Source organism: Oryctolagus cuniculus, chromosome 18, assembly GCF_964237555.1.
Source record: "Oryctolagus cuniculus chromosome 18, mOryCun1.1, whole genome shotgun sequence".
Lineage (NCBI taxonomy): Eukaryota > Metazoa > Chordata > Mammalia > Lagomorpha > Leporidae > Oryctolagus > Oryctolagus cuniculus.
The window spans coordinates 19,682,947-19,695,648 of record NC_091449.1 but is presented as its reverse complement, the minus strand read 5'-3'; the positions used below and the strand labels follow the sequence as shown (position 1 = coordinate 19,695,648).

Genomic DNA, 12,702 nt, shown 5'->3' with positions numbered 1-12,702 from the left:
ACAGCAAACAGAAATAAACTTTCACCTGGTTGAAGCTGCTGTTACTTGGGGTCTGTTACAGCCGCAGAACATTACGTTACGTAGTAAAGGACAAGCTCACGGGCCTCCAGCCTCACCCTGCCCAACCTCAACTTCGCCCAAGCCCCAGTTTCACCCTTGCTTACCTGGCTGGCCCCAGCCCCTCCCCAAATCACTGACTCCTGCACACCTCCCAGGTTTCTGGGGAATTTAATGTATGAGTCTCAAAAGTCAATGGCATTTAATTCTCCAGATTAAAACGAGGCAGGGAAAGGCCGCAGGCACACACACAGTGGGGTCCATGAGGGGCAACTGAGGAGCTGGAGTGGGGTGCCCGTCCTTGGGGTCACATCTCATCCAGCCCGTAGTCCTCCTCTGGGAAGTCCCCCACCGTCACGACTGATGGCTTGACAAAGGCACCGTACTTGGCCTGGCATTCGAAGTAGCGTTTCCCATTCACACTGCAGGGCATGATGGGAGAGGCAGTGGTCAGAAGATTACGCACATGGCTCCCACTCCACACGCTAGGACGGGCAGGCTCACCCAGCAGCACAGACACACACGCACGCCTCACACCGGGAACACTGGTTACCTGCCATCGTTTTTCCCTAGTGGCTCATCGTAACGGACACCGATCCAGTAGCCAGGCTTGAAATCTGTGAGTCCTACCAGGGGAGAAGCAGTGAAACCTCTGGACACAGCCTGCCCGGGATTAGCGCCTGCCCATCAAGCCTGTCCCGCCCCACAGCCCTCCGGCTCCACCGTCACTGTCAGCTGACGGACTGGGTCACCCCAGCAAAGCAGAGCGCCTGAGGCCTCAGAGATGCGCCTGTGCCTCCCCACCTCGAGCCCCGGGAGGCCTGCGGGCCACTCACCGACATACATGACGGTGCCCCTGCGAGGGGACTGTCCGGGCGCGCGCACCTCGCAGCGGCTGCCCACGGAGATGGCGCTGGCTTGGTCCTTCTCCTGGGCGAGGCGCTGGGCGGCCTCCACCTCTTGCTGGGCTCGCTCCTCTTCGTTGTAGCGGCCTAGCTTGCTGCGCTTCAGGAAGGAGCGCACTGAGTCTGTGGGCGGGGCGGGGGCGGGGTCAGCGTGGGCTCTAGGGCCAGGCTGCTGCCTCAGCCAGGGGCAGCCGGGGAGACCCTTCCGCGGGCCCCCAAGTCCCCCACCAGGCCTTGGCCTCTCCCCAGGCCTCCAGCCTGTCACGTGACCCCATGGTCGCACCTGGTCCTCTACCCCCATGTCGGCCTCATCCAGCCCTGAAGCCCCCGTCTTTCCCACCGCACGTGTTGCCACGCTGCCCGTTCTGCTCCACAGTCGCTGGTGTTCTGTCCCCCCACAGCATCCACCTGCACCACCCCGCGCCTCCGCCTCACCCCGACCACTCCCCCAGCACACGGTCCTGTCATGCCTCCCTCCACTTCCCCAGTCTGCCTGCCTGCCCACCCCCTGCCCCAATTCCTGCCCTGTACCATCTGCCTCGACTGCCCCCATGTGCCCATCGGTGCCCTCCATCAACCTCACCCGCCTGCCTGCTCCCAAGCCCTCAGTGGCCCTGCCCACACGATCTCTCTAGCAATGCCCCTGTCTATGCTCCTGCCCCACCCCCACCCCGCTGCCCCCAGTCCCTCCGGAGCTCCATACCTTGCCTCTGTTCATAGGCTTCTTGTGAGATCTTGTATTTCTCCACCCTGGACACGTCCTCGTACTCCCCGAGGCGGGCGCCGCTGTGGTCAATGACCTGTGGTGAGGCATGGCAATGAGTAGGGATCAGTTGGCAGGGGAGGCCTGGCATGCCGGCTGTGGTCGCACACTGGAACATTCTACAGACGTTCCTCTGGGAAGACACACTCGTCTCTCCTCACCTGTACCCCAGCCTTCTCTCTTCACCTGAGCCCGGCAGGAGGGCTGGAGTGGGCTCCACACACCGTGTCCCCCCTCCCTCCAAGCCCCTGGAGGCTGCAGCCAACTGTGATGTCCCTCACATTGCTGATGGCTCTACAATCACCAGCCCAGCTGGCAGCGCTCAGGGTCCCGTTCACAGCCCTCTGGGAGCTGCCTGCACTGGCCCACGCTCCGGAGCCCAGAGCATCTCCCCCTGTGCTACCACCCCAATACTCCTTCACTCAGTGCCTACTGAGCGCCTCCGAGGCACCCCTAGGCCCTGTGCTGGGCCCTGGGGACACGGGGCAAAACCAGATGCTCCCCTGCCCTCAGGCGGTGGCCTCTCTGCTGGGAGGAGACGGAACACACACGCACAGGCACTCATGTTAAACGCAGGGAGAAGTGAGGAGCCACGAGGGTGGTCACAGCGACCTTCCACAAGGAGGGGATGCTTGAGCCAAGGCCTCCAGGAAGGAACAGCAGGGCAGGGGTCATGGGTAGGTACGTCTCCTATCTGCTGCAGGCACAGCAGAGGGGCCAGCGTGGGTGGGATGGAGAGTGGAGGCACAACAGATGGCTGTAGGCTTCGTGGCATTTACCTGGCGTGAGCGCAGCGATGGCTCGCAGAGGACTCAGGGTTCGCAGGCTCCCTCTGGCTGCAGGTGGGGAGCAGACTGCTGGGGCATGGGTGGGAGCACGGGGCCAGGGACGAGGCTACTGGGATGTCTGGGTGGGAGGGGATGGAGGCGGGGCCACAGTGGGGGCAGTGGAGGAGAAAAGAGCTTAGACTGCGTAGATCCTGTAGGTGGAGCCAACCAGGTTTGCTGAGACCACATGGGGGTATGAGGGAAAAAGAGGGGTCAAGGACAGCCCCAGGGTATTAGGCCTGAACCACTGGGCTAACATGGCAAAATGGAAATGGCCTTTGGGCCAAGGGTCATTCAGAATTTCTGTTTTGGGGCCATCGCTGTGGTGCAGCAGGTAAAGTCACCACCTGCGACACTGGCATCCCGTATGGGCGCTGGTCCAAGATTCAGCTGCTCCACTTCCAATCCAGCTCCCTGTTAACACGCCGGAGAAAGCAGCAGCTGATGGCCCAACTGCTTGGGTTCCTGCACCCATGGGGGAGACCCGGAGGAAGCTCCTGGCTTTGGCCTGCCCCAGCCCTGGCCGTTGTGGTCATTTGGGGAGTGAACCAGTGGATGGAAGATCTCTCTCTCTCTGTTAACACTTTCAAGTTCAAGTAATTTTTTTTTAAATCCTGTTTTTTGGGGGCTAGTACTGTGATACAGTGAGTTAAGTCACCGCCTTGGATGCCAGCATTGCATATCTGGGGTGCCAGTTCCAGTCCCTGCTGCTCTGCTTCCAATCCCGCTACCTGCTAATGTGCCTGGGAAAGCAGTAGAAGGTGGCCTAAGTGCCTGTGTCCCTGCCACCATGGGGGAGACAAGGATGTGGAGTTCTGGGTTCTTGGCTTCTGCCTGGGCCAACCCCTGGCTGTTGCCACAATTTGGGAAGTATACCACCAGATGGAAGATCTTTCTCTGTCATTCTGCCTTTCAAACAAATAAATCTTTTTCTTTTCTTTCCTTTCTTTTTTTTTTTTTTTTTTTTTTTTTTTTTGGACAAGCAGAGTGGACAGTGAGAGAGAGACAGACAAAGAGAAAGGTCTTCCTTTGCCGTTGGTTCATTCTCCAATGGCCGCCGTGGCCGGCGCACCGCACTGATCCGAAGCCAGGAGCCAGGTGCTTATCCTGGTCTCCCATGGGGTGCAGGGCCCAAGGACCTGGGCCATCCTCCACTGCACTCCCTGGCCACAGCAGAGAGCTGGCCTGGAAGAGGGGCAACCGGGACAGAATCCAGCGCCCAGACCGGGACTAGAACCCGGTGTGCCGGCGCCGCAGGCTGAGGATTAGCCTATTGAGCCGTGGCGCCGGCCCAAACAAATAAATCTTAAAAAATAAAAAAAAAGAATTTCTACTTTCTGTGTTAGGGACTTTTTAGAAGTTTGAAGCTGTGTCCTTTAAGCAGTAACCATGGATGATACTTATAAACAGAAAAATTTTTAGAAAAAATAAACATCCCATGGCCTCTTTTTATCAGCTGGATTCTGGGTGCCTCCTTCTTGTATCTGCTGGTCCACATGACTGTCCCAGGGAGGGGGACCTGAGTGTCCCTGGGCCCCTGGCCCCAGATGGGCTGCTCTGGGCCTCCCATCAGCCTGGGGGCCAGGGCGCCTTCTCTGTGAAGGGCTGAGAGGAGCCGCCTGGAGAAGACCAAGCTGAGGAGCACCAGGCACAAGGCTGCTCCCTCCTCCCTGCTTGCCAGAGCCTCAGAGAACCAGACCAGGCCTCCGGCCACTCACGAGCAAGCTGCGTTACTAGACACAGAGACTTCAAAATGTCAAGAATGCCCCTCTGTGCTGGATAGCAACACTTTGTTCTCTGGCCACCATCACGAAAGCTTGTGACTATAAGAAGAGAGATTCTGATGCTTCATGAGAAGACATGGAAATTGCTATAAAGAGCACTTTTCGGGTGAGCATTGGGGTCCAGTGGTTAAGTCGCTGCTTGGGACACCTGCATCCACACACAAGTGCCTGGTTTGAGTCCCAGCTGCTGTGTTTCCCACCAGCTTCCTGCAAATGCACCCTCTGGGAGGCAGCAGATGATGGCTCAAGTACTTGGGTCCCTACCATCCAAGTGAGACACGGGATGGAGTTCTTGGTTCCTGGCTTAGACTTGGCCTGGACACGGGACATTTGGGGAATGAACCAACAAATGGACTACTTCTCTCTACCTTTCAAATAAAATGAAAATATCAATTAAAATAGAATAGCACTTACACTGCAACAGAAGAGGCAAAAAGAGCTGGAAAGGGAGCAGCAAGAAGGGAACTGGCGAGAAACGTGGCTGACTGCCACGCCAGCTAAGCAAAGTCGAATTGATGTGTGCTTTCTTCCCCTGTCCCGCACCGTTGGCCTACAGTGGAGTCAAGCATGAGTGCAAGGACAGTGCCTCCTACCACTGGGCTCTCTCAGGCCAGGATGGTGTCCCCTGATACTCAGGAAAGCCTCCTCTTCTCTCCGAGGACTGGGTGTAATGCCGCTTGTTTCAATAGTTATGAGTATACACAACTTTTCAACTTCCAGTTTTCAAGGTCACTATTCTGGCTTTGAATCACTTGTCAACTGGAAAAAGTGTGAGTATCGTCAGAGTCTAGACGCTCAGTCAGGGCTGGGCAATGTCCAGCCCTGGGCTGTCTCAGGCCCGCAAAAGCACTTGGTCGGCCCCACCACGGCAACCCCGAAATCCAGCGGCTCTCCAGCAAGCTAACCCCTAAGTTGATGACTTTGCATGGTCTGCGAATGAGGTTATAAATACCCAAATGGCCCTTGGCAGAGACAAGGTTCCCCACCTGCTCTAAGTGGTTAGAAATTAGTATGAATTTTTTAGCTTCTTGAGTGTTTCATTTTCTTACTTAGGAAGTGACTTGCCTTTCTGGCAATGCATCATCGGTTTGGGGTAACAGCCTTTTATTGCTAAGTTAAGAAGCAGTGCCACTTGTTTAATCCCATGGGTCCCTGGAGACGAGCAGACATGCGCCTTTGTGAGGAACCTAATGGGGTGGGCCTCTGGGCTGGTGCTTAGGAACCGCCTGCATGCCTAGAGGAGTGCCTGGGTTCTTGACTCCTGCTTCCTGCTAAACAGTGATGGCTCAGTAACTGGGTTCCTGCCACCCACGTGGAGACCTCCCTGCTTCGGCCTTTGCCCAGGCCCAGCTGCCATAGGCAGCTGGGGAATGGACTGGAGGGCGGGGGCTCTGTCCCTTTCTGTAGTAAGTGTGGCAGGAGAGCGCACCCACGGGAAATGGCACCTTACACATGGGCCGGGTGGGCCAGATGCCAGATGGGCTCTTCCAACAACATACTCCATTTCCTTGTTTGTTGCTAACGTAACTTTTGGGGCTCAAAGTCGACTGCATCTACTAGTACAGGCTGGCAGAGAAGGTGGGGCTGTCACCCACGCAGCGTGCCTACGTATTCGCCACATGCTGGCAGTCGTCACGGACTGAGACGCAGCTTCCGTGCGTCTGAAAACCCCTCACTGAGGTGCCCCAGCCACCCACTTTTTAGCCAATGAATGGCAGAAAATTAGTAAACAGTTTAACAAAATGACAGCATGAGGCCTTTAATGTTGTCTACAGCTTTTTTTTTTTATTTAAAGATTTATATTTATTTATTTGAGAGGCAGAGTTACAGAGAGAGAGACTGAGATCAAGATCTTCCATCTGCTGGCTCACTCCCCACATGGCTGCAACAGCCAGGGATGGGCCAGGCTGAGGCCAGGAGCCAGGAACTCCAACTGGGTCTCCCACGTGGGTGGCAGTTCAAGTACTCAGGCCACTGTTGCTGCCTTCCCAGGTGCATTGGCAGGGACCCGAATTGGAAGTGGAGCAGCCAGGACTTGAACTGGTGCCCATATGGGATGCCTGTGTTGCAGGCGGTAGTTTAACCTGCTGTGCCAGAGTGCCGGTCCCTAGAATTTTTTCCAGATATTCTGTGCAGGAATTTATGAGGGAAATATGACCTTTCATTGTTTAAAATCAAGAGTGTGCTATCTGGGCCGGCGCCGTGGCTCACTAGGCTAATCCTTCACCTGCGGCGCTGGCACCCTGGGTTCTAGTCCCGGTCGGGGCGCCGGATTCTGTCCCGGTTGCTCCTCTTCCAGTTCAGCTCTCTGCTGTGGCCCAGGTCCTTGGGCCCTGCACCCCATGGGAGACCAGGAAAAGCACCTGGCTCCTGGCTCCTGGCTTCGGACTGGCACAGCGCGCCGGCTGTAGCAGCCACTTGGGGGGTGAACCAAGGGAAGGAAGACCTTTCTCTCTGTCTCTCTCTCTCACTAACTCTGCCTGTAAAAAAAAAAAAAAAAAAAAAAAAAAAAAAAAAAGAGTGCTACCTACTGTCTTAAAATCCAGCTGCTTCTCACTTTGCTCCACAGGGAATGGACAGAGCCTGGAAAGGTGGCTGACCTGAACGGGTATCTTCTGAACCCAGGTTACGTTTGGTGAGCTGGAGTCACCACCTCTGACCACGTGTCAGGCTACTTTGGAGAAAACATTAGATTTAGACTGAATGCTAAGTGCACATGCCACAATTTAAATAATTTGTTTGAAAGAGCCTTTTCCTTCTTCAGTAAGTGAATTATGGTCTCACAATTCACTTGACTTTGACCGCATATGTAAAAATAGAAATATATATTTTAATTGAAAAGACCAAGTATTGCCCTTAAACACTTGACTAAAACTGCCCCCTAAATAACTGCAGACTTACTCACTGTGAATATGAGACCTGATATCTGACTCCCTTCGAATATGTGCACTGTTTCTCAGAGCAGTTGTGGGCCAGTTGAACTGGTTGTTTAAAATGCTGGTTCCAGGGGCCAGCAGTGAGGCACAGCAGGTAAAGCAGCCACCTGCAGCGCTGGCATCCCATATGGGTGCCAGTTCAAGTCCCAGCGGCTCCACTTCCCATCCAGCTCTCTGCTATGGTCTGGGAAAGCAGAGGAAGATGGCCCAAGTCCTTGGGCCCCTGCACCCACGTGGGAGACCTGGAGGAAGCTCCTGGCTGCTGGCTTCAGGTTGGCGCAGCTGCAGCCGTTGCGGCCATCTGGGGAGTGAACCAGCAGATGGAAGACCTCTCTCTCCGTCTCTGCCTCTGCCTCTTTCACATAAATAAATTAAAATAAATAAATAATGCTGTTGCCAGGGTAGGCGTTTGGCACACTGGTTAAGAAGCTACAGGGGGGCCAGCGCTGTGGCGCACTAGGTTAATCCTCTTGCCTGCGGTGCCGGAATCCCATATGGACGCCAGTTCTAGTCCCAGCTGCTCCTCTTCCAATCTACCCTGGGAAAGCAGTAGAAGATGGCCCAAGTCCCTGGGCCCCTGCATTCATGTGGGAGACAAGGAGGGAGACCAGCTGCTCCTCTTCCAATCTACCCTGGGAAAGCAGTAGAAGATGGCCCAAGTCCCTAGGCCCCTGCACTCATGTGGGAGACCAGGAGGGAGACCAGCTGCTCCTCTTCCAATCTACCCTGCGAAAGCAGTAGAAGATGGACCAAGTCCCTGGGCCCCTGCACTCATGTGGGAGACCAGACCTGGCTCCTGGCTTCGGATCAGCACAGCTCCGACCATTGCAGCCATTGGGGAGTGAACCAACGGATGGAAGAACTTTCTGCTTATCCCTCTCATTGTCTGTAACTCTACCTCTCAAATAAATAAATAAATAAACTCTTTAAACTCTTAAAAAAAAAAAAAAAGCTGCAGGGGACAGGCAGCCCACATCAGGCGCCTGTTTGAGTCCCAGCTGCCTCATAATGTGCACTCTGGGAGACGACAGTCTCAAGTGCCAGGGCTCTTGCCGCCCCACGGGAGACCTGGGTTGGGTTCCAGGTTCCTGGCCTAAGCCTCGCCCACACTGGCTGTTGTGGGTATTTGGGGAGTGAACCGGCAAATGGAAGATCTCTGTCTCTCTGCCTTTCAAATAACATGAAAATAAATACATTTAAAAAAAAATGCTGGTTCCTGGACAACACTTTCAATCTACTGAAGCAAACCTGCAAGTATTTTGTTTGCTTTTTATCTTTAAAATTTCCTCCAGAGATCCTGATTCACCTGAAAAGATGAGACTGGGGCCAGCATTGTGGCGCGGTGGGTGAAGCTGCTGCTCACGACACTGGCATCTCATACCTGAGTGCTAGTTCGAGTCCCAGCTGCTCTACTTCTGATCCAGCTCCCTGCTCATGTGCCTAGGGAGGCAGTGGATGACGGCCCAAGCACTTGGGTGCCTGCACCCACGTGGGAGACCCAGATAGAGTTCCCAGCTCTTGCCTTCAGACTGGTCCGGTTCTGGCTATTGGAGGCATTTGGGGAGTGAACTAGGAGATGGAAGATTTCCTCGCTGTCTCTCTCTCACCTTGTTTCTGGTAACAAATACCAACATTCACTACTCAAGGTCGATTACACTCAGAAGTACTGTTATCTCGGTGTCAGAACCTGTAACTGGGGCATGTGTTTGTTGCAGTTAACGTGTTGCTTGGGACGCCACAACCACATCTGATAGCGGAGCACCTGGGCTTGAACCCCACCTACGCTTCCCATTCAACCTCCTGACAACTGGGACGCTGGGAAGCTGCGAGCGACGGCTCAAGTACTTGGGGCCCTGCCATCGATGTGGAAACCCGATTTTTATACGAATTGAGGGCTACTGGCTTCAGTCCGGCCCAGTACCGGCTGTTGTGGACAACAGGGAGTAAACCAGCAGACAGAAGTTCTCCTTCTTTCTGTTTTTCAAATAAAGTGAAAAAATTTAAAATTTTTAAAATCTAAAACTGTATTTCTTCTTTTTTAAATATTTTTTTAAAATGTATTTATTCCAGAGGTAGAGTTACAGACAGTGAGAGGGAGAGACAGAGAGAGAGGTTTTCCTTCTGTTGGTTCACTCCCCAAATGGCCGCAACGGCCGGAGCTGCGCCGATCCAAAGCCAGGAGCCAGGTGCTTCTCCCAGTCTCCCCCGAGGGTGCAGGGGGCCGAGCTTTCCCAGGCCACAGCAGAGAGCTGGATTGGAAGAAGAGCAGCCGGGATTAGAACCGGTGTCCACATGGGATTAACCTACTGATCACGGCACCGGCCCCAGCTGTATTTCAGTAACACACGAATAAACTTACTAAGCTGAATGAAACACTTCTAAGCAGTCTTAAAAATTTTTTTGCACAAAATAGTGAATTGGTAGTTGGAAGATTTTTATTACTTGGCTCGAAAAAATTGCTCATTTTCAAACTATAAATCACTATGCACTGAGCTGAAATTATAGGAGTTCATTTGTTATCTTTTGTTGCATTAAGCATCATGTAAACATGCAGTGCTGAATGTAACACAAGTATAAATTGTGTCCACAGTGTATTTATGTGAAAACAGTTTATAAATATACCAATTACATACACTTACATATTGGTCTGATTAAAAAAAAAGTTTATTTTCATTTACTTGAAAGGCAGAGCAACAGAGAGAGATCTTTCATTTGCTGGTCCATTTTCCAAATACCCGCAATAGCCAGGACTGGGCCAGGGCCAAAGCCTGAAGCCTGGAACTCCATCCGGGTCTTCCCAGTACTCGAGCCATCATGTGCTGCCTCCCAGGCGCACCAGCAGGAGGCTGGATTAGAAGTGCAGAAGCCAGGACTCCAGTGCTGGGTGTGGGCTCCCAAACAGTGGCTTAACCCACTGAACTACTAAGATGAGGACTACTTCTTACACATGTAAGAAAACAACCCTGAATTTAAAAACTACAAGTCCCCAGAGGCTCTGGGGCAGCTTCCTAGAGCGGCCTGGGAAGCCTTCCAGAGGCCCGTCTGCCCTCAAGCCCCGGGAGGGCCTGCCGCCGCCCGCCCATCCTGAGCACCCCCATGCCCAGCCTGCCGCTCACTGCTATGGTCCTGGCCCCCCTGCTCCCTCCCCTCCTGCAGCAGTGCAGTCTGGGAGCAGCTGAGTTGCAGCAGGGCCCCCTGGCCCAGGGCGCTTCCCGGCTTCCACTTCCTCCCGCCACAGCAGTTTCTGCTCGTCAGTGTCTGGTGCTCCGAGTTCCCTCCAACCTCAGTGTTTGCACCTGCTCTGTCCTCGCTCCAGAGCACCTTTTCTCTTTCTTCAGTTAACTCTATTTTTCAAGTCTCTGTTCACGTAGCACCTCCTCCAGGAAGTCCTCCCAGACCTCATTGATGGGTCAGATACCACAATACAGGGAATCCCAGTTCCACTATCTCCTCCCGCATGGCCCTCATCTCCACTGACCGTTCGCATGTGGCCTTGCGATCATTTAGTTAACCTCACATAGTAGACAGATCTAAAACAGGGACCTTCTCATATGTGGCTCAGAACTACACCCCCTGCACAACGCAATGCTTAGTGAACCGGTTATCTGGGGACTGGTTTCCAAAGTTAGGCAAACTGAGGTCACACTTCTAGCAAAGACAGTAAATCCCATCCTGCAGCCAAGCTTGCTCGCCTGCAAAACGGGGATGATTAAACCATCTTCCCAGTCTTACTTCACGGATTCAAGTCAGCATTCAACAGTGGTTGACCGAGTACCTCTCTGTGCCAGCAGTGGCCCAGGTGCCAGGGACACAGCACGGAACCAGAGTGGGGACATCAGGGCAGGCAGACAATAAGCAGACCGATCAGAAAAGCCTACCGTACGTCAGAGGGTGACATACTCTAAAAAATCTAAAATAAAGGGAAAAAGGGAAAAGAATGAGCTTAAAGTTTTACACTACGGTGGGTGAAGGCTTCACTCAAAAGGTGACATTTTAAGGGAAGACTACAAGGGTGGGGGGAGTCACGTGGGCACATAAAAAAAGAACCGCTCGGATAAACAACAGGGTCCAGTGCATGCAAAGGCCCTGAGGTAGGGCTCGCCGGGGACGTGTAAGCAGCAATGCGGCTGGTGCAGACTGAGTGTGTGGCGGTGGCGATGGGGAAGGGGATGAGGACAGAAGGACGTCGGCTGACACACACGAAGTTCCCCGCGTCTGGACCTGTCCCATCTTGTCCGGCTGCCTAAGCCTCACCTCTGCTCCTCTACCCCGTGTGCCTTCCCCCCTTTTCTCCCAGGTCACCCTCTCCTCCCTGGTCAGGCCTCAGCTCAAGATGTGCTTCCTTCCAAGAAGCCCGTTCTGGTAATCGCAGGTGGAGCCAGGCACCACCGCCGGGAGCCCCCAGCTACCCCGGGCTCCTCTGTGTGGTGACAGGTCGCTCACTCCGAGGATCCCGTAAGGCCTAGCTTGGTTATCACACAGGGCAAGGCACAGCCGGCAAGGGTCGGATCCATGCACGGATGAGAGATGGGGTCCCGATGGGGGTGGGGTGGGGGTGGGCCTCACATGGACGCGGCAGCCGTCGTCTACGGGGTAGGAGCCCAGCAGCGCATCCTCCTGATCCAACTTGCTGTAGAATTTGTCGTCGACTCCATACAGCTCCAGCTCCATGCAGGAAGCAGGGCTGCCCACCACCAGCTCCAGTTTGCACTGCGGGGAAAGGGCCGGATGAGGAGAAAGCGTGCCAGAGGCCCCATCCTCAGCCCTGAGGCTCCGCCCCGTGTGTCAACAACCGCCCGCCCACCTGGGCTCCCGCAAAAGCCCCTCCACGGAGCCCCGCCCCTCTGCTCAGGCCGCAGCCCCCGGCCTCGCCCCTGCTCTCTGGAATCTCGGGTTCTCTCCGGCCTGCGCTGCAGGGGCCCAGCCCCCTCGCCGCTCCCTCGGGCCGAGGGGCCCTGCTCTGGGCTCTGCGAGCTCGGATAATCGCTCGCCCCTCCCCACGCCCGCGGAGCCCCCATTGCACCTCGCCCCGCCCCTCCAGGCCCCGCCCCCGCGACCACACCTTGAATTCCGCGATGGTGAGGCTGCGACTGTAGCGCTTCTCCGAGCGGAAGCTGTTGAGGGAGCTGCTGATGAAGATGGTCACCGTGGGCGCCGATATCCCCGCCACCTCCATCTCGCCGCGCCCTGCAACGGCCCGCGACCCGGTTCCACCGCCTCACGCCGGCTCCGCAGACGCCGCCTCTGCCTCTGGGCTATTAGCCCCGCCCCCGCTCCCGGATCCGACCAATCCACGAGCGCCCGCGAGACGGCTCCGCCAATCCCCGCCGTCTCTCCTCCACCGCTCCCGTAGTCTTAGACGGGCCCAGCCAATCCTGAGAGGTCTTCCATGGTTCACAGTCCTCCCAATCGCGGCCCGGGAAACGGCCA

General features: G+C 55.1%; 1 protein-coding gene across 1 annotated transcript; it reads right to left on the bottom strand.

The window, feature by feature from the left end:
* Nucleotides 1-211: 211 nt before the first annotated feature.
* Nucleotides 212-12,692, bottom strand: TBCB (tubulin folding cofactor B). The gene is made up of 6 exons (XM_002722231.5): nt 12,335-12,692; nt 11,839-11,982; nt 1,666-1,762; nt 894-1,085; nt 611-683; nt 212-479 (listed from the first exon to the last, which is right to left on the bottom strand). Exons 1-6 carry the CDS (start codon nt 12,446-12,448, stop codon nt 365-367), a joined length of 735 nt encoding a protein of 244 aa, XP_002722277.1. The 5' UTR covers nt 12,449-12,692; the 3' UTR covers nt 212-364.
* Between the last annotated feature and the right edge of the window lie 10 nt (nt 12,693-12,702).

What these genes read in the sequence shown, in the direction of transcription:
- TBCB (XM_002722231.5), bottom strand. Translation starts at nt 12,448, where the DNA reads ATGGAGGTGGCGGGGATATCGGCGCCCACGGTGACCATCTTCATCAGC. An exon ending in ACGACGGCTGCCGCGTCCAT is followed by an intron (nt 1,763 to 11,838) that starts GTGAGGCCCACC and finishes GCCTCACCACAG; the next exon opens with GTCATTGACCACAGCGGCGC. An exon ending in GGGCACCGTCATGTATGTCG is followed by an intron (nt 684 to 893) that starts GTGAGTGGCCCG and finishes CTCCCCTGGTAG; the next exon opens with GACTCACAGATTTCAAGCCT.